Source organism: Chiroxiphia lanceolata, chromosome 6 (assembly GCF_009829145.1).
Source record: "Chiroxiphia lanceolata isolate bChiLan1 chromosome 6, bChiLan1.pri, whole genome shotgun sequence".
NCBI classification, from domain to species: Eukaryota; Metazoa; Chordata; class Aves; order Passeriformes; family Pipridae; genus Chiroxiphia; species Chiroxiphia lanceolata.
In genome coordinates this window covers 57261324-57282978 of record NC_045642.1, presented here as the reverse complement: position 1 = coordinate 57282978, position 21655 = coordinate 57261324, and the positions used below count along the sequence as shown (strand labels likewise).

At 38.1% G+C, this 21655-nt stretch overlaps 1 protein-coding gene across 2 annotated transcripts in view; it reads left to right on the top strand.

The window, feature by feature from the left end:
- Positions 1–21655, top strand: part of NUDT14 (nudix hydrolase 14) — a 59974-nt gene that overhangs the window by 28973 nt on the left and 9346 nt on the right. For both annotated transcript variants that reach the window (XM_032690708.1, XM_032690709.1), the window contains exons 3-4: positions 12223–12287; positions 17118–17355. In XM_032690708.1, the coding sequence (XP_032546599.1) occupies positions 12223–12287; positions 17118–17355 (303 nt within the window). The remainder of the gene's footprint in view (positions 1–12222; positions 12288–17117; positions 17356–21655) is intronic.

Sequence of the window (21655 nt, the reverse complement as noted above, 5' to 3'; positions counted from 1 at the left end):
CTTTTTTAATAAAGCTGTTTACCTAAATTGAACATATGCATTGGAATGTCAGATCTGTAAAGTGCACATATGTATATATTATGCATTTGCATATAATTAATATGTATAATGGATTTATTGATGCTGAAGAAAAAAACCTACAACTGTGCTAATAATATAAAACCAGATATTGTGTCTAACTCATGTCTTTGTCTGTCATCCTCTTTCAGCAGCACAAGTAAATGTACTTAAGACTGACTTCCTTGCTGTATGACAGTGTGTTGGGTTCCTTTGGGACTCCAGTGTTCTTTCTCATTTCAAATTAGGTCAAGATAAGCCAATATTCAATAGATTTGTATCAGAAGATAGGCTTGATACAGGAAAATATTTACCACGAGAGATTAAGTTATTGTCGTATAAACGTATCCTTTCCAACTGTTCAGATGAACAGCTGATTAAATTATATAAAGACAAAAACATGAGGACTGCAGTAGTCACTTCATTTGCCTAAAGTGTGAGTCACCTTTTAAAATGTGACTATATATTGCAGTACAGAGAGATCATTTAACCATATGCAGGCTGGAGTACCACAAGCACAAGCTAAAATAGAAGAGTTGTTGTTAGGTATTACAGGGGGAGGCTTTTTTCTTTTTTTTTTTTCTTTTTATTTATTGCAGATCTGGGCATGAGTCTACAGTGTGTGGTTCCAAAGCTTTTGTAAGACCAACACCATTCAGAACTAGAGTATCAGTCCTGGAGTCACCTCTGTAATTTATGTTGAAGAAATAATTGCTTATTCTTAATTCCTCCATGCCGCTTAAAAAAAGGTCTTCTGCAGTTTGTTACTGGTCACACAGCAAACTGTTGCCAAGGCAAACTTTCAAAACCTCTGCTGTCAGAAGTCAACTGAGTCCATAGACAAAAGAAGCAGCATTTCTTACCGTATTTAGGTTTAAATTGTGACAGAAGGAAGACCTGGGACACGAGAACATACCCATGGACAGTAGTTTAGTCCTGGAATGTTTTGCCCAGAGAGACTGAGGAACCCCCATCCTTGGAGAAATTCAAGCCTTGATTGGACAAGGCTCTGAGAAGTCAGACCTAACTTAGAATTTAGCCTGATTTTGAGCAGGAGATTGGATCAGATGGTCTCCAAAAGTCTCTTCCCACCTGAAGGTTTCTACGATTTAAGTAGATTAATTACTTAATGAATGTTACAGTTCCCATCTGACAACTGTCAAAAATTTGCAAACTTGTCAAGAAATCTGTCAACTTCTAAGCCATTTTTCTTTTGGAAAATAAGGAGTTTACTGCTGTCCTGTGGAGTTACATTTTAGTTAATCTTTCTTTGAAACATGCAGATGAACATTACCAGAGCTCATTATAAGGTTTTATTACATCGTTAGAAGCAACAGTGAAGTTTACTAAAAATGAATGAAGAAAAACAAAAATCCTTGATTACCTCTTTTCCAGTGTAATTATTGAACAAGTTTATTGAGGTGGTGCTTGTAAGCATTACATAATTCTGGCCTGTTGTGTTAGGCAGAGACACACAGCAAAAGATGTTTTCTGCAGTTATTTAACGCACTGCTTACTTTTCCAATTAAGTGTAATTTTTCCTTTAATACTCAGCTGATGTGTTTGCTAATTATTAAACATATCCTTATGAAAATCAAGCAGAATGCAAGCAATAAAAATTTAGATGCAAGGTGTATTTCAAGATTCTTTTAAAACCTGGTTCTGTCAGAACTGGTTATCAGTTTGTGGGGGTGTGATTTGCGGGATGAGGAGTTGGTCATTTTTTTAAGGATTCTGCTTTTAAAAATAAAAATCTTGATCAGGAGAACATTTGTGGTGATTTTCTGTTAGAAATAGAAACATACCAAATATTACAGAGTAACCATCGATACCTGTAACAAAAAATTATTCTCTAAAACCAGACTCAGGTTACAGTTATATTCTCCCTCATCCTAATTTTGCTATATTTAGTACAGTAAGAGCCTGAAATGTAATACTTAAGTTTTACATTCATCTACTTTATAAAGCAATAGACCAAGTTCGTTTCAGGTTTCAACAGCTCCTCTTAAACAGATTCAAGGCTTTTAAAAGACACAATTTGGGAACAGATGAAGGTCACTGTACAGTCATGTGCTCCCTTCTGTGCTTTGAGTAATAACTCTTGAAAACAGGGACACAAATGTACCTTTTGCTAGTTGACAACTACAAGGACAGTTTTCCAGTTGCATTGGGAATGGATATAAAGTAAAATTATTGCTACTTCTCCACTTAGAAGTATGAAAAATTCACTGTAAAGTTCATTACATTTACAAGAAACAAGTTCTAGGAGACTGGATTGTGTGCAAGATTATTATGTGAGTTCCTCTCAACTCTGAAAATATCATGTGACAAGGAAAAGGCATTTGGACTAAAAAACTTAAAACTCTGCACGTGCATTGAACCCTATTTATGCTGGACTTTTACCTTCAAAAATGTGTCACAGTGGCTCAGTAATAGTTCCTGACTTAAAAATTCTTAATGGAAAAAACTGAAAGCCTTTTCTTATCTCTCAAAAAAGAGAACGGAAATAACATTCCTGCCTTATAAGATTGGCTTCTTTTAAGTAAAGAAATTAATTAATTTCATATTTTAAGCAAACTAATTCCTAATTTAATTTGTTTGCTCAGAAAAAAAGGCTTAATACTATAGCAGTTGCAAAGACAACTGCAAAGTGTAGTTTTCCATCAGGAGGGAGTTTGCAGGGAGAAGGAAACCAAGGAAATCAGCACCTCTATGTGTTTTGTCCTGCAGGTACCAGCCCTGGGGGGCAAACAGAAAGTGGTTCTCGAGGCAAGTTAAAAATGAACATAACTCAGAACGAGAGGATGAATTTATTCATCCATTCCCTCTGTGCTCTGGAGTTACCTGGCCGAGGTCTGGCTGCTGCTGAGGTCGGAGAGTGTGGCTGTACAGGGGGAGTGTGGAATGTGGCCACCCAACAGCTGCACCAGGAGCCTCCTGCATCCCAGCCCTGGCCACGGGGACGGGTCACCAGAGCTGGGAGAGTGACCTGGAGGAGCCAGGGTTGCTATTCTGGCTCGGTGGCTGTAGCAGGCAGCTATGGAGACAGGATGGAAGTCATGTGCCCTGACCACATTATAGGAGTGGATTAAATTCCTTCTCCTATTTCATATGCCAGATCATTTGGGCTTTATGGAAACTTAATCCTCTATGTATTTTTTTGGTTTATGTCCTAGTGTATTATAAGACACCATGAAATTTAACTCAGATGCTTCCTTTGTGCAAGAATTATCACAGCAGCTTTAAAATGGGTAAAATACAGCTTTTCAACATCTTTATAGGTAAAAAAAAAAAGTCTTTCTTGGGTGGCATGTGCCTTTTACATGCACTGATGTGCTGTTATGCTGTAAACCTTGTCTGTCTTTGTGATGTCTCCTCCAGAGTGTCAAAGATGTGGAATTTTCTTGATTATCTTCAAAGATAGTGCAGAAGATAATGCACTGTTTAAAATCAACTGGATGTAGTTCAACAAGCAAAAAAAAATCATGAAAAGTTTAGGGAAATAATAGCTGGGAGAAGGTAATGAGGGCCGGGCATGTTCGTGCAAAGGATAAAACAACTGAGGAGAGAAATTACTTCTTATCACAAAAATGTAAAGGAATGTTATAGAGCAGGCTGGAATCATTTAATGTCATCAGTGATCAATGACAGAACAAGAAATGTGGATCATGTGGAAAGTATTTCTTAAATTAAACACTAAGAAGATGTTTTTACCAATAAACAATAAGACAATCTGGGAAGGCATGTTTTGTAATCACTGTCCTTGAAAACGCTCAGGTCTAGGCTTGATATCAGTCTATCAAGGATGCTATCAAGATAATGATAATTTTCCTGGTATTAGCAGGAAAAAATGTAGTAGCCTATTAATTTCCTTCAACTCAAGTAATTACACACTATTTGTTTGCATATGATATTTGCAAATAAAATGCACTTAATGCTGTATTTTTTGTTGTTCATTTTTGGGTTTTTTTAAAGCAAAGACTTGACAGATCCTCTGCCTGTGTGCCAGGAATTCTGCAGGCATATTTACTGTCTTTTAAAATGTCTTATTATGTTGTTACCTTAGGATCCAATCTAAATAGAAGCATAGCAATGAGGCAAACATAACTGTATTTGATGCTGTAAAGTTATAAGAGAGAAAAACAAGATTGAAAGCCAAATTTTCAGATTCTCATTTCTCCTTTTAAAGTATTTGATAAAAAAGTATCATATAGCATATAAACTCTTCTCTGCTGTGCCACTGAAACAGGGTAGAAGGACAGTAACATCTCTATTGGGGGCACTGCTTCACTGGGAATTTAAATGTTTGCCTAATTTTAAGGCTGGAATCCATGGAAATTCTTATAACTAGGCAGGTACACAAGAGTTTTGACTGATTAGTCATAAATTTCTAAATACATGTTTCTAGTATCCAGATTACAAGCATCTTGGGTTTTTAGAATTTTAGGGATTTAATCTATTAGTGTTTGCAGTAGTACGCAAAAGAAATGGATGTGTTTATTCTCTTAGAGTCACTGGAATCAAGGAGAGTCTTCCCTCTGCTTTGAGGTGATTTTGAAATAAACCAGTTCTTTCTGAAGAGTGCCAAAAGTTTTTGCATGGCCTAGAGACAGTAGCGTGGTCATGACCTGCATTTGGGATTGGTAAAAATAATCTTAGGAAAGCTAGGAAATGTTCTGTGATTGGAGTACCTGTAGGTTTAGAATGTCAGCTGAAAATATCTCTTGGAAAAGGGGAAACTATTGAAACCATTATTCTAGAAATGGGAAAATGGGGGAAAATGTGAACAACTGCCAGTTTCTCAGTCTGTGTTTCTCACTGATGGTACTGAGACTGTGCAGTTATACCTGGCCAGAGGTTGTGTTAGTCACCTCATATTTGGGTTTTGATACGTGAGAAACGAAGTTGCTGGCTTCCCTTACCTTAGTTAGGGCAGGACACTTGAACTTTTTATTTTGCAAACTGTCCTTGAAACCTGGTATTGTTTTAAAACTTTAATTTTTGCCATTTCAGAATGGAGTCATACTCAGGCCTTTTAGGTGGATTATTTATTGGTCTCACTATGTGATAGCAGTTATAAATGGCGGTTTCACAAATAATTAGGAACTGGAACAAAAGCCCATCAGGCTCTGACATCTGTTGCACATAATGCCCACAAAGCTTTATTTAATCAAATAAGTTAGCATAAAACCTGAATTTATTTATTAAAATATTTTGTTGAAAGAAACCCATTGAGATGCAATGTGTCATTTCCAAGGGTATCCTGGGATACTGGCCAAGATATGACACTTAAGGAATGTTATTGAGAGCAGCGTGCTTTGATGTCTCATTTATTTTGCAGTTGAATTTGCTTTCTCCTTTTTCTTTGTTAAATAAAACAGGGTGCTGGGAGGATTGTTTATTCTAAAGAAGTTGTCCTGATCGTATTCTCTGGTTGAGTACAAATTGCTACTTTAAAAGTAGACCTAAATTATGTTTTAAAAGTGCACATATATGGGTTTGTTACCACTTCTTAATTCATTCTTGTACTGGTCTGATGATCATGTGCTTCCTGCTTTATGGTGTCATGAAAAACTTCCTGCTGCAGTTCAGTTTACTGAAACCAATCTTCCTTCTGATTTTTTCCAATGTAACATTTATTTTCTTAAGCATACCTCGCTCACCACTTTATTCTAGTTTTACTTAGTATTAAATATTTACGTTGTATCCGAGAAAGCATTCAAGCTTCATCAGAATACAGAAGTCTTCTAGATGTCTCTAATTATCTTTTGCCAAATCCACTTTATTTGTGATTAGTATGAAAGGGTGAATGTTTTTGTCAGGAGCTTATAGCTTTGCTTTTGTAATAGGCTGCATTTTAAGCAGCCGATTGGATTGGTGTCGGCCTTTGAAAAATGTAAAACGCTTTGAAGGAAGACTTAAATGAACCAGTAAAGATTGTGCAAGCACACACATTTAATCTCAGAACTATCTACATTATAGTTAAAGCTCTGGGATACTAAAGGAATTGCACTGGAGAGTAATCAAAGGGTACATCTTTATTACATGTCTGTTCTGAAAGTGAAGGGACTGTTTTCTCTGGCTTAAGGTACTGGGTGCTGTGCTGATAAAAGGAAGAAGAGAGTGCTTCAGAGACCACATTAGAAGTTTCCAGGGACATGTCCAGCTGTGAAATGGATGGTTAATTTGAATATAGAAGTGACACGGGGGCTACATTCAATTCTTTCTTGTGGACATCAAAAATAATTTTGAAATAAGATGAAGTAGGCCCTCCTGAAGGATGACTACTCCCAAAGAATTACTTTGGAATGTTGGCTCTCAAACAAGTTTTGGGGCTTTTTTGATTATCGCTTTAAAATTGAAAGCACAGTCATTTTAGATTTGAACAAGAAAAAGACCTGTGTTCACTAAGGTACTTTAATCCTTATCTGGGGTGTTTTTAAAAAGACTAGATGGAATTGTAGTCTTGACGTGGAAAACAGTATGAAAAATCATTTTGTCAACAGTCTATGAACAAAGAAAGCCAAATTCATAGAAGTTGAAGAAGAAAAATTTATACTTTAAAGCTAAAAAACAATTAGGAGACATCTAAATTATTTATTTACTTTCTTGCTTTCATTCTAATATGATTTTTAGGTCTTGACAATTTCTCCTTTATGAGCCATATAGGCAAAAATATTGTATGTATACTCTCCAGCTGAAATGAGTACATCTCTAAATATTTCTGTGGTTGCTTAGTACATGTGATTATTTTCTTCTGATTGTATCAAAGGGATTTTTAAAACCAAATATCTGTTGAGAGTCAAGGGAACTGATTAAATCACTTTCTTGCTTTATTCCTTTTTTGTGCCATTTTTTGGTCTCTTTTTTTGGAATCTACCATTCTTTTGTCATTGTTTTCTTTGAGAATGGTAACTGAACTATTGCAGGCTCTGACAGCATTGCATGGGTTTGGGTAGTTTGGTTTGGTTTGGTTGTTGTGTTTTTTTAAAAGTCATATATCATTAGTTCCTAAAGTATCCCCTATAAAGCTGAGATTATTGTTTGTAAGCAGCACTTAACAGCATTACATGCTTTAAACTACTTTTGAGATACTTTTTAACCTTTAAAAGTAGGTTAAAGTGGCTGAGGTTAATAGCTGAGAAGTCTTTGATTTCATTGTGTTAATGTCAGATCACAGTTTGTGTGTGACACACACATACACAAGATTCAAGAAAAATCGGTTTCTTTGCCTGTGTTACCTCAACAATTATTTAGGTGTATTAGTATTTTAGTTATTAGTACAAGTTTGTCATTAAAAATCATCACCTCCAGCCTTGAGAATCTTACTTCATCGACAAACACAAGAGAGTCTTGTCCTTGTCTTTGCTATTACTATACTGTGGGAGGGGGGTTAAATTATCTTTTAGTTTTACAAATTCACTTTTTTAAAGTCTTTTTTAAAGGACCACATTTAAGAATAACAAAAGGCTGAATGAATCTTCATTTATTAAAGGATTTTGAAAGTTTGTCTCATGAAAAGCAATTAGTGTCAGCATTTGCTTGTGGATTAACTGTAGCTCAACAACTGACAAATCATGCAGACAGATTACCAAACTGATGACTACAAGGTGAAATTACATGTCTACCTGAAAAAAACCTCCAGCAACAAAGAGCAAAAAAACCCCTCAGACAAAAAAAACCCCAAAAACCCCCAAAACACAAAAAGAGACCCCAAACAAACCCCCTTATTCCCCACTCCCAAAACCTTCCTTCAAGTATTGGAGCTCTACAAGTACGTGTTCATGAAGCTGTGGCAGAGTTTACTTGCTGATCTTAATTGCTAGGATGTATTTCTAAATAATTGACTTTGCATGTGTCCATATGTGTGTGTGCACATTTTAGCAGGATGTCAGTTTTCATCTGTCCCCTGCCTTGTAACTGCCGCGGTCAAATGTTTTACGTTGCTCCATGAAACACCACCTTCCTTTCTCAGGTTTGAGAGTGTGAAGTTGTAGTATTTCTGTGTAAATATCTGCTGGGCTGGAATGTCATAAAGCATCAGTTACCATGAGTTCAATAAATACAGAGCTGTGCTGTGTTGTGGGAAGGAACAAATGTGGAAATCATGTTCTGTAGCACACAATGGAGTCATTTTCTAAACTCTTCCAAGAGGTGTTTTCAACTGTAAAGGTTGTATTCAGGTGCATGTCTTGTCCTTCAGTAAGAGTCTTTACAGGAGGAGGAGGAATTAAACTTCTGGACTCCTGGGTTGCAGATGTCCCTGGGTCAGTATATGTAATTTCTGCACTTTGATTTAGACATTTTAGGGAAGACAAATAACCATCAGAGAATGATAATACTTCTCTATTTCAGTAAGATTTTTCTTTGAAATTTAAATGGTTAAATGCTATGTGAGAGCCTTGGCTGAATTACTGGAATCCCTCTCAGAACACATTGTGTTAGGTAACAAGACCAGGCACACTTTAACTGCAAACTTGAGTATAATAAAAGCTCAAGTACAGGTTGGTTGCTCTTAGTAGGGATGTCTTGCTGACGTTTTAGGTACATCTCTTTCTTAAAATATTTTAAGGCTACCCTAATTGTTCCTATATTTATAGAAAGAACAGCATCCTACATTATTGCACAGTATGCTGTTTACCTTCATACCTCCTTTGGGAAAAACTGTGCTGTAATTGGAGTAGTGATTTATTGTATGTATAAAGTGAGCAGGAATTACTGCAAGGAAAGCTGAGGAGGGGTTTGGCTGAAGGCTGAGCAGGCCTGTGGTCTTCACCAGCCCTGGAAGACTCTGCACAAACCCATGTCATCTCTTACTATGTTCTTTCTCTGTTCATGGTCCCTAATGCAGGCACTGACAGATGTGGTGTGGGGAAGCCAACTCTCCTTCACTGGTCAGGGTGCTCCGTGTCTTACAGAAGCAAATTACAGCTCCAGAATGAAACCTAGAGCACATTTTTAAGGGATTCCTTCTCAGCCACCTCTTGCCTGCAGAGGTGTCAAGGCCCTGGCAGTGGCAGGTACCCATTGTGACACTGGGGTGCAGCAATTGTGCTGGGTGTGCTCTCTGAGTGCAGCTGCAAGTCTGTGGCTCATGGCATTCCCTTTGCATTAATGGCCTCCCCTTTTACACCAGCGATTTCCCTGAATGTCAGCTGCTGGGGGAATAGTCAGCAAAGATGCACACCTGTGGAGTATGGTAAAAATTAGTGATCTGCCACACAAAATGAAAAGCTTAGCAGGTCTAAGCTGATAAAGTGTTTCCTTAGTGCAGAGGTGTCATAGCTTGTTTTAAGGAATGGTGGAAAGTTTAGGATTCATCGTGATCCTTTTATATCTGGGTATTCTTTTCCTTTGTAAAATCTAACAAAAAAGTGGTCTTGTGCTCCTGTTTGAGACAGAAGCAGGTGAAACCTGTTGCTACATTAGGACCTTTGATATCCATTTTAGATTAAATCCTCATCTAGGATTCCTGCCTTTATTTAGGAAATGTGGCTGGGCTTTTCTTTTCTTTCTTTTCTAGCTCTTCTGTGTGTTTTTTCTCTAACATACGGCTTGGGCTTTGTTTCTGTTCTGTATCTTTTATATGTGGAGATGCTAACAAAAGTCCTTGTGAACGTTTTAATTTTTTATTTTATATGTTTATTCTTCACTTTAAAGCTTATAGATGCATATCTAATACCCTAAATTAGGTTTGGTTGTAATAGTTTAAAGGGAATTGCCTTGAAACATCAAATACTTTTGTAGTGCCCTGTGGTATGATACGACTGAAAGATGTATTTGGACCTACTAATGGATTTGTAGCAGTTCTTTTCTGTACCTGTATAATCTGTAAAAATAGTAATCTGAAACTAATTTTGTAGTAGATTCTTGGTATGATGGTTTAGAACTCTAGAAGATAAATACTTGCTTTTTCTTACAAACCAGACCAAACAGCTGAACACACATGTTTGGGTCATTGCAGCAATAAGGAAACCCATTGAAAGCAGTGGCTCAGAGGATCCTCCACTTAGATCTATTGAAATGTCTTGCTCTAAGTTTGTGTAATACTCAAATAACTGTCCTAAGGGCAGCCTTAAATGGGTTTTCAGAAGTTACAGACCTGGTGACCTGTGGAAATATTTCATGTCATTTTGTTTCTTGTGGACTAAGAAACACCAAACGACATTCCCAGTGTCACGCTCCTCCTCAGAAGGTGCAGTTCTTAACTTTTTCCTCTATGGCTCTCCAACTCTGACAGGAAATACTAGAACTTGTGTGTTGTGGTTTGTTAAAAAATGTAAATTTCTGTTCAAAATTGGTTGTCAGTCTCTCAGAAAATTAGAAGTAATTAAATAGAAAGTTCTACAGATTTGTGCCATTTCTGTACCCTCTCATCTCAAGATGGTGTGAGAAGCAGACAATTGAAATAACTTGCTGCTATTCCTTTCCAGCTAATTTGATCTTGTTCCTTAATTCTGACAGATTGTTTTTAATTTTCCCATCTGTTCCATAAAAATCTCAAGTGATTGACTCCTAGGAAAAAATAATGTCTAATAGCTGAGCCATTTTTAATGAGTTGGTATGAGTTGTTTAATGAGACATGCCGAAGAAGACAAGCCAAGGGGAAGATTGGGCCTGAGGTGGTGGATGTAAAGAAAGGTAAAGGGCAGCCCTATGTTTCAGGAAGCTTTCACTCCTCATCCACAGCTTTAGGCTGCTGCTGTCTCCAGTTTCAGGCAGTGCACATCCTTAGGCTTGTGGACAAAACAACAGAGGTTCACTAGCAGTAATTCCTTTTCCCCTTTTATTTAGTGCAGTGTCTGCCCTCAGACAGTACCTACTGGGAAAGGAACAGCCAAGCAGAGGAAAAGAAAATACCAAAGAATAAAAGAATAATATTTAAGTAAGCTTAAAAATATTACGGTCCGTGGTTTAACTTCATTTCTTCTGGCAATCTACACTGTAACTCCCAGATATTCTAGTCTAGGCCAGAAAGAACCCCTGTGCCAGTAAACAGAGCAAATGTTCTCCTCCAGCCTCTCTGAAGGCTAAAACATTTGCTTTAAAATTCCCTGCAAATGGCATCTCCTGGGGCAGGAAGGCATCAATATGCAGTACAGGTCTTTGAGAAGAGCAACCATGAATATAAATGTTAACATCTGGACTTGTCCCTTCTGTTTTGGTTTGTATATATTATTATAATAAACATTAACATTATTTTTAATAATCATCAAATAGCAGTTTCTCTGGCAGCTGGTGACTTCATTATTAAATCAAATAGTGAAAATAAATATAAAGGTCTTTTACAAGGAAAGTTGAAAGTTTGACTCAACCCTGCAAATATGCCATTGTTAGACTAAGCCATTGTAGAATTAATAGAATAATGAATTAACTTTCCAGTTGCATAGAGTGAGGCATAACAAATGAGATAATGCTGCCATGGTAATGAGTAAAATATACACTGGTTTTTGCAGGTGGCAGTGGGCTACCAACTAAGGAGAGAGACTTTTGTCTGCATTTTCTTAAACGAGTAAAATATGAGAGTGTGCAGGGAATATCAGCACTCCACATTTTTAGAGCATCTCCAAATACTCAACCCGTCAGGTTTCTCCATGGCAGGTATTTCAAGCAACCAAAGAACCATTAACGTGGTAGCACTTGAAACTACTTCTAGTTCAAATCTGTTCAGAATTGAACTTGGATGGTGTCTGGTTTAAGGCCTTAGCTCAGCAAGCAGCTACAGAGACATGCTCTGTGCTTGTACAGAAGTCTCTGGTCTAAATGACACTAGACTGTGCCTAAGATTTTGACTATCCTAATTTGGGATTGATATAAGAGTAGAAAATGCTTTTAATTTTGAGGATTTTTTTCTATGTAATACCAATGTTCTTAGACTGAAAGTTTTGGGGTTTTTTTCCTGTTGGGAAGAAGGAATTGATTGGTTCTTATTTTGCATGGCAGGAGACAAAAGAGACTTAATTTTTGGTAAATTCTCGTGGGCTTTGGGAACCTGACCCATTATCTATCCCTCTAGACAGATTTTGGACAAGCACCTTGTTGCATTGCACCTTTAGTAACAAATCTATGTATTTATGTAGTTAAATTCACAAGATGTAAGTTTAATAGTTCTGCATTAATCCTTCATAAAGCATTGATCTTTTGTTTTTTTGTCTTCCTCCTCAGTGTGTCAATCCTGATCTTTAATACTTCCCGGCAGTGCTTTGTTGTGGTGAAGCAGTTCCGCCCAGGTAATCCTCTTTTTTAGATTTACTTTTGCTCTGTAGTGAAGCAAGCTTTTAAGAGTTTAGCAGCTAAAAGTTGGTGCATCTGTGGTGATAAAATCTTTGTTCTATATTCTGTTTCTTTGTGTGATAGCCCACCCTTTTCAGTTGGTCAGAATTTCTAACCAGGGAAATTTCCATTACAGATGAAACAAGTGATCAGGGTAGCCTTACATTCTGCTTTTGGGCTGGTTATTGAACTCTTTTGGATGAAATAACAAACAGCTCTACAATGACGATGCAAGAAATTGCTTTAATTTGAAGTTCCTTCTTGACCTATCTAGTATTTAGTAGGCAGATTCTCTGCAGAAGCTGGTGTGTTGGGGTTTTTTTAAAATTTTGTCTTAAATATTCCTTTTTTTTACTGTCTTACTGTGCAGTAAGAATACTCAGGAATTTAAAATGAGAGAAATTCAGGACTGTATGATTTTTCATCAGTATGTGTACAGCTTCATTTTACCAGTTGTTATTATGAATTTAGGTTAATGTACTTTTTTTTTCTGAGTCTTTATATCAGTTATTTGAATTCAAAGTAATATTTACTTTCAGGAATTTAAAGGAAATGCATATTCTCTGCATGTTAATTAAAAGAAATCACAAGATATTTCACTGACTGTTGCTAAGAGACAGTTTCAAGACTGTTCATGGTAGACTTTATAGGAAACTTTTGAGGGTAGTGTCACGCTGCCCTTTCTTACTGTCAGCAATGGACAGCCTCTCCAGTGCTGTGCAGCACTGTTGCACTGGCAGTGCATGTGTCTCAGGAAGTGCTAATTGACTGTCAGAAAGTGTTTGTTTATTTGTTTATCAATAATCCAATGTCATTTATTTGCCAGCCAAATAAAATATCTCCTGTAGCTGTTGCTCTCTTCGAGGCAATCTTACGCAGAAACCTTTGTGCATGTGCATATATATATATATACATATACAAGTGTACTAAGCAGCTAAACTTCAGCAGAAAAAATTTGTTACATTATCTGTATGGAAGTGTCAACTTGGGCTCAAAAAACTGGACTGTTCCTGGAGTTGAACCATTCCAGAGGCTGGAGCTGCTCAGAAACATGCCCTTAGGGACAGTGGCCAGTCAGACGCCCTATAGCAGTTCAGTGATCACAGCCATGCCCTGACATTACTCACATCCCTGTAATTATCATTATATTTCCATTCCATGGTTATTGTCTGCCTTGGTGCCTGTTCCAAAAAGCAAAAACAAAGGCTGGGGCTTTTCTCATTGCTGGATCCTACCAGGGTCCCACCAGGAAGGCAACAGCTCCTTGCTTGTGAGCGAACAGCTGCCGCTCGCTCACCAGGCACGTCCCCTGCACGTGTGCTGGGTGACATATGTGCTGGCCTTTCCTCAGGCTGTGGTGTTGTGGTCAAGTTTTCCAACTGATGTCTGTGCTGCTTGTAAAGGCAGTCATCCCTCCTTGCCTGTACATTCCCACCCCATTCCCTTATGCAGTGACACCACAGGCCCTGTATGGCTGCAAACAGAAAGTTTTGAGGACTAGGCTGCTCACCTGACTGGCCTGAAGGAGTTCAGTCATGCTGACTTGAGGGGTGGCAGGAGCACACAGTGAGGCTGGACCATATTTTTCAGTGTGCTCTGGGCTTAGATCATCTTGAGTGATCATGAAATCACACATTTGGGTGGAGCAGAGAGAAGAAAGTTACATGCATATCACAGTAGTTTCCATATCAGTTCCTTACTTGTGACTGATTGGCAAAGGTCTTGGGCAATGCTTATTTGGGTAGTCAATTGACCACACATTTTCCAGTATAATAAAATTATATGTACCAGAGAAGGGGGGGGGGTAGCACCTATGATCACGCACCCTGGGTTTTTTCACTGTAAGTATAGTGCCCTTTCAGTGGGTTGTGATGTTTGTTTTTCTATTGACTTTAAATAAACAGTATCAAAGATTTGAATAATAAGCCATGTTCCATTTCAGGAGGTGCAAACCACCGGTGCTATCAAAGAGAAATCAAAAATTTGGAGAGGAGCTAGCATACATTCCCCAGTCAGCCAAACTCCACTAAGTCCTCAGTCTGTTCTTCCTCTTGGATAGCAAACAAGTCCTTGTATAAGTCACCTAACAAAGCTGCTTTGAATAACAGTTGTGATCTTATTTGCTGAGTTTGGTTGAGACATCTATCCTTTGTCCCAGCTTGCAGAAAGGAAGGCAAGTGCATCAGTTCTACTGAAGTTCTCACTCTGAGACTTTTTACAGCTGAGTAGCTCCAGGGTAATTAGTCAATATGTTTAACAAGGGCCAGACAGTTGTTTGAGTTGTAGAATCATGGAGTCAGTAAGGTTGGAAAAGACCTCCAAGATCATCAAGTCTAACCTTTGAGTGAACACCACCTAGTCAACTAAACCATAGCACTAAATAATGTAATGAAGTAATTCTCCCTGATGTCCAACTTGAACCTCTCCTGGCACAGCTTGGGAGTTCATGCTGCTGCTGCTCATGGCATGTGTCCATCTGACCGTGGAGGAGACTGCCTGGGGATGACAAAGTGGCAGTTGCTACCAGAGAAGCACAAGCCATTGGAAGACAAGAGAGCAATCTGGCACAGGACTGGTGGATGGGTAACTGTGCTGGGAGCTGAGCTCTTTTGTGATTTCTGCTCTCCAAACTCATCACCCAGTGCATCACTTGTGCAGTCCATTTTACACGTTCAGGAGAGGTATGGGAAACTCTCTGTTCTCAAGCAGGGAGATTGGTTTTCTAGGCTTTGCTTATCTATGAGAGACAAACTGAGTTTGAATCCTTGTGAGCCAGGTGATATTAAATTCATAATCAACTTCCTTGGTGAATGCTCTAATATTTGGACTCTCACAGAAGTGGCTGGTATTGCTTCTTTTCTTCCTTATCTACAGAGAAAAGCTGTTACTGGGCTTTAAGTGTCGCCATATCTCAGGAGTTTGCTCTGAAGAGGACTGCTGGATTAGGTCCTTCTGGGAATGTAGGTTTTGATCTACGTGGAGCCCAGTTGTGCTGAGGGAGAAGGGGAATGGCAGGTGCCTTATGGAATGACAGGATGGGTTTCAGGGATACAACAGACTTATAATAGAGGGTTAGTCAGTCACAGTTTCATATTTCTGTACCCTACACTCTTACCTGCATCCTGTTTTGATGCCCAGGGCTTTTAATGGGATGCATGTGTTGTTCCTTTTTTTATTTTCTTGTATGGATACATCAATACTAAAATAGAAATAAAACTTTGAGAGGATTTGGCTCATCTCAGAGAAATCTTGGATGTGGTTGTCATTTATGGTAATTGTCATAGCTTTTAGAAATTTTTGGAGTAATGATAATAGACACCCTTCAGGGATCTGTCCCTTAGAGCTGGAAGGGAATATTTTTTCTTTTCTGGCTTCATGCTGCATTTTAAAAAGAAAACTGAGCTCTAGTCATGTCTTTCAAGTGGAAATGGAGGCTCCTGTCCTTACCTGTTTGATTGAAAGGCCTGGATGTCCCTAAGACAAGCAGCTTTCAAAGTTCTAACTTCTGGAGAAAGATCAGGTTTTGGGCAATGGACTTATCCAGACATCTCCCTTTCAAGTGCTGATCTTGGTATTCTTCATTTCTGAGGTGTCAAAATGAGCACTGCAGAAGGAGCCCAGGCACTGATTCCTGGAGTATAGACTCTGCCTCAGAGACCAGGGGCTTAGAAGTTACTGTGGTACTTTACTGTTAAGCAACTTCATTTGTCTATAGACCTTGTTTTAAGAAATAACAAGCCAAATCCAGTACCCGGAAGGACAAAAAGCTGTCAGTTAAACTTGAGTTCTTACATACCAGTTCTGTGAGATTTAGAATGGGAAATAAAAGGTAAACTCTTTTGAAAACCCTGTTATGCGTATGTGAAATATGCATGTAAAATATTTTCATGGAATAAAAATAGTCTCAAACTTTAAAATAATTTTATTCAGGGTGGTTTGTAACAGTTTTGTGGTAACTTTTCATGAAAAGCAAGGGGATAGACTTAAGGAAATTTCAAAGAAGAAACAAGTGGGTTTATACCTGTAAGTTAAAGTTACAATGATTGTCAGTGTTAACATCCAACCCTGCAGTTCTCACTCAGGCAAAATTTCTGTTGACATCAGTGAGAGTTTTGCTTAAATAAGAACTAAAATCTGGCATTTGCACTTTCTTTAGGAGTGCATTACAGTGGCAGCTGTTTGTAGATAAATTCAAGAAGTCTTTTTTAGACTCCACACAGGAATCTGTGCAAGGAACTGTATGTTCAAAAGAGAATTTTTTTTTTTTCAAACAAACATAAATGCTTTTCATATCCTTTCTAAATAACAGCTGAGTTGACAGGCTGAAAGACTTATCATTGTGCACATGGTACTTAATGTGCAACCCAACTTTTCTGCGAAATAACTGCATAGTTTAAATTAAATCCTGATATCCACATTGCCCAACAAATGGAAGCTGTATGGCACTTCTGGCACTTGAATTTCTTGGATGAACTAGCTTCCTTTTTCAATTTTTATTTATTTTAAGGTGTTCATGAATCCGTTCCAGATGATGTAAGCACAGATACAGTTTAAAGAAGAATTTTACAAGCATGGCAAGAGAACCTTTGTTCTTTAAAATTCCAGTTTCAGTGTGTCATTATTTTAATAGATAACACAGCTGAATTCCTTGTTACTCTCAAGTGCTCTTATGGTTATAAATTTCCAGGCAAAATTTGTGTAACACCCTTTTTTCTATTTAATATGAATAAACTAATATACCCCCCCCTTTGTTTCTTTTTCTTTTGTGTTTTGGGGGTTTTTTAAAGCTGTTTATATGTGTGAAGTAGAAAGGCATCGTCCTCAAGTCTTTCAGAATCAGGACAAGGAGAAGTTCTCTTGCCTGGAGGATCCTTTACCTGCTGTGGTTGGAGTGACCTATGAACTCTGTGCTGGCATTGTGGACAAACCAGACCTTTCTTTAGAAGAAATTGCATGTGAGGAAGTCCTGGAAGAGTGTGGCTATCACATTTCTGCTGCAGACCTGAGGAGGATCACTTCTTACAGGTAAACAGCAGTAAAAAGTTAAAACCCTCTGCATTTCATTGTTTCACAGATTGCTGCAGTGTCCTGAATGTTCCCTCTTCCCTTATTTAAGCAGTGTGTTGGAGGAACGTGGACATCTGAAAGTACATAAAAGGTGTAATTTTCAGCAAGTGAGAGGAGTATTCACAGAGACTTAAGGAATTATAAACTCATAATTATGGGATTGAATTCACAGGAAGAATCATACTATTGTGACTTATTCCAAAGACTGTTAGAACTGGGAAAAGTTGCATTTGGCTCTTCAAATCAGTTTGTTACAGCACTAGAAAACAATTCTTCTTTACTATATCTGGTGTTTTCCATCTCTGATTCTTATTATTCTGATTAACAGTAGAAACTGCCCAAGATGGTCTCTGATTAACCTTTAACATGACTTTGCAGAAGAATGAGAACTGTGCCATTAGATCTCTTCATAATATTTGGTTTGCAATTAAACCTTCTTTTAATTGGACAGTAATTACTGTTATATATGAAGATTTTGCTGATTTGACTGTGAAAATTTTACATTCTATTTTTGCAGGGTTTCAAATAGTTATTGAAATAGTTTTTAAACATGTTTTAAAACATTTATTAGGAGTAAGAGGAAATTTTAATATGTAAGTGGAAAAATACAAAATGTGAGTTGGGGGGGGGGCAAAACCCCTCAAGAGAAACTTTGCACACGGCTTTAATCCTATTATATCTCATTCCCAGCTTTTAGTATTGTTATCCAAAATGTATGTATGTTTGTATTTTACAGAGAAAGCAGCAGGTTTTTTACTTTCTTTATTTTGCTTGACATCTCCATTGAACTAGGCCCTGTCATTGGTTTTTAATTTGGGAATTGAATACAAATCCACAGCTGTCAATCCTGGCAAATGTTATTTCCTGCTGGATTAACAAGCAGTGCTTCTGTTGAGGGGAGGGGGTGAATCACAGGAGCTGTCTTTTACAACTCATTGAAACCAGATTAAGGATTTGTTCTACTGAAAGAAAAAGTGTCTTCTAGATTTATGAGCAAAAGCTGTCTATAGAATTTCATAGCTTGGGTGACACTGACAGGCTGTAGCATGCAGATATATACATATGTATATGTATGTATATATGTGTATACAAATGCAAAACAGGAAAAGTAGAGTATCATTTCTGTAGCTGTAGGAGGTTGTCTCTTGAGTTTACAAGTTTGACTCAATATTAATGATTTATATGTATCTAAAACTCTGTATGTTTTGGTGTTGATAAATGTCTTTGTATGTTACAGGTGGTTGTTCTTTCAGTTGCCTTTTTTTTTTTTTTAATTGCACTGACTTGTGAAGAGTGTATACAATTGGAGTTTTCTTTGTTGAGACCCATGCAAGGGGCTCTTAATCCTCTATTGTCGATGTGGACACAGCTTTCTGCCCATGGAGATCCATGCTGAAGTCAGAAGGGCCTGTAGAGTATTTACTTTTTTAGGTTAATGTGAAAGGTTGAAGCCTCAAAGATGGTATTTTACCATTTCTTTTGTCTGACTTCCTATGCTCTGTATTAGAATTTTGTTCTAAATGTCTTCCTGTTAGGAGTGTCCTGTTCTTCTTCCTTCAGTCAAGGATTGGAGAATTTTTCTGATCCTTGATGCAAAGACAGGAAGTAATTGGTTCACTTATGGTCTGCTAAGGACATTTTTTCTGTAATGGCTCTGTTACATATAAGAATTCCTGGGCCATTTCCAAGTGTAGCAGGTTTTTCCAAATGGTTTATGCTGCTGTTTCATGCTGTGACTGTCAATACAAAGCACTGGCATAAAGCATTACAGTAATGCATATGCATGCCACTAGAATTACAGTGCATCATGTCCTTCTGCTCTTATCTGCCATTCCAGCGATCCGTGTAATAGGTGCTCTGCCTTATTTATTGATCCAGTGCATTGGGTCAGAGAAAAGCCTTAGAAAACAGAATTGGAAGGAATTTTGGGGGGACTCTCATCTAGACTGCTTCTCTTCCAAAACTCAGGCTCAGCTGGATTGACATCCGTTGTGACAAATGTGCATCTGTGCTTCTTTTAAAAATCTAATCATTCCATGGCCTCTCTTGGAAACTTTTGGCATTCTGTCTGAAGTGTCTTATCTGTCTGTACTATGACAAATTTTTTCCTCATGTCTTGCCTAAATTTTGCTTTCTTTGCTTAAAGTGCAAGACTTACTACCCTGTTTCCAGTGGACATTAAGTACTTCTGCACCTTTCACCGATTTGTTAGAATGTATCTCTTCTTTATTTCATTTTTGCCTGTGCAAAGCTGTCTTAGTTGATTTAAGCTTTCTGTCTAGATCATGTTTTCTAGATATCTGATCGTTCCTTCTGCTGTCCTCTGCCTTCTCTCCATCTGATCCACGTATTTCTTAAGAGCTTAGTGCCCAAAGTGGAGCACAGGACTTTCGTGGGGGCTTTCCTGGATAGAGTGGAAGCATTATCTCCCTGGTCTTACGGATAATTTTCTTTATACACTGTGGTATGTTGTTTGCCTTTTTTGCAGAGGCATTACATTGTTGACATATTCATCATCCACAATGCCTCCCCTCTCTCAAAACTAAGAGTTGTACTCAATAATCAGTGTGGGTCCCTTCCAGCTCAGAATATTCTGTGATCCTGTGGTACTGCATTGTCATTCATCTCCTGTCCATAGTTGTGCCATTCCTTGTTGCTGCCTGAACACACAGCCCTGAACTTGCCTTTACTGAGTTGCTTACAGTTTTTTTCAGACCATTTCTCCAAGTTGTTGGGAGAATTTTGAATTCTAATATTCATCTCTAGCTTCTTCTACATAATCTGTCTCAGCTTTGCTATCTCAAGTTTGTGTTTCAAAGGTAAAATATTGAATTATGTTGCATAAAGGATGGTCCTCAGTGGAATTCTGTTTAGTTTTATTTCCAATCTGACAGTGATATCCATTCTATGAGTACCATTTTCCTACTAGCTTTGCACATATTTCACAGTTTCTTCAATTTCTAAGTATATCATTATCTCCTAACTTCTTAATGAACCTGTCACATTAGACAGGGTTCAAAGCCCCAGTAAACTGAAGTTGCGTTGTTTCTGTTGCTGCCCCATCAACAAGACCTGTTGCCCAGTTATAGCTGATGTTTGACTGCAGTTGATCCATTCCTGATAAATCTCTTAACTGTTGGTCCTTTCCTGACAGAAATAAAACCGCATTAAAATATTTAGATAACTGTGATTAATAATTGCTGAGTAAAGTCTATTAAATTTTTGTAGATAAAAACTCCTAATTGTGTGCACAGTGAAAAGGCTTCGTACAAACAAGAGTTTCTGTGTCATCACAGCGTTTGGGCTGAAAGCAAGGAGCTGTCTGCTATTCCTGATGACAACCCCTTCTGCAGTCATGGTTATGAGAAGGAAGTTGCCTGCCTAGAATAAAAGCAGGAGTTGATCTAGACCTGACAGAAGGACATGGAAAGCAGAAGACACATCAAATATAAAGGGAGAAATGGTTTTGGCTGGGGAAGTCAATACAGTTCTGTGGCTGATGAACTAAGAAGGGGAGGGCACAGACAATGCAGAGGGAGAACTTAGACTATGGGTAAAAATGGAATAGAAAATCCTAGAGTGGAAAAAGAGGAAGAAAAGATGAAGGAACAATGCAGAGAAAAACCATGGGCTGAGAACTAAATGGACCTGGGGAAAGTACTTTGTGTTGGAGAAGAATTCTCTGTAAGGAAACGAGGAAAGTACTTGGACTGTATTCAACAGAACTTTGCCCTGTTCTCAAGCAGTAGGAGCAGTACAGATTGGAGTCATCTGAAGATAACAGGGGTTTTCCTCATGTATTATCAGAGCCTGTAGCAGTGGTTTTGGGGAAATTTTTTTTTTAATGTTTCTCAGCTAACAGGAAAATTTGGCCACAATACTGGCACAGGTAATTAATACACACATGCAAGTGACCCACTGGACCCCATTATTAAGCCCTGTCAAAGCCCCTATGACATAATGCTCATCAGATGGAAGTCAGGCACTGAATTAAGCAGATCTCAGTACCTTGAATGATCCACGGTGTAGCTGTGGAATCAATGAGGAATCAGGAAAGAAGCCAGGAGTTGGGGAATTGGCGCCAGTTGAGTAAGAGTCTTTGGAACAAGTTGTTCCAGCAGCAGGAGGACAGTATGGTGTGGGTGAATGAAGGAGGCTGGACTGGGGGAGGTAACAAGAAAGACAAACATATTAAGAGGGACTTGACTGGAGGAGGACAGAGGAATCACACTTTGAAAATCAGAAATATCTGCTCCTC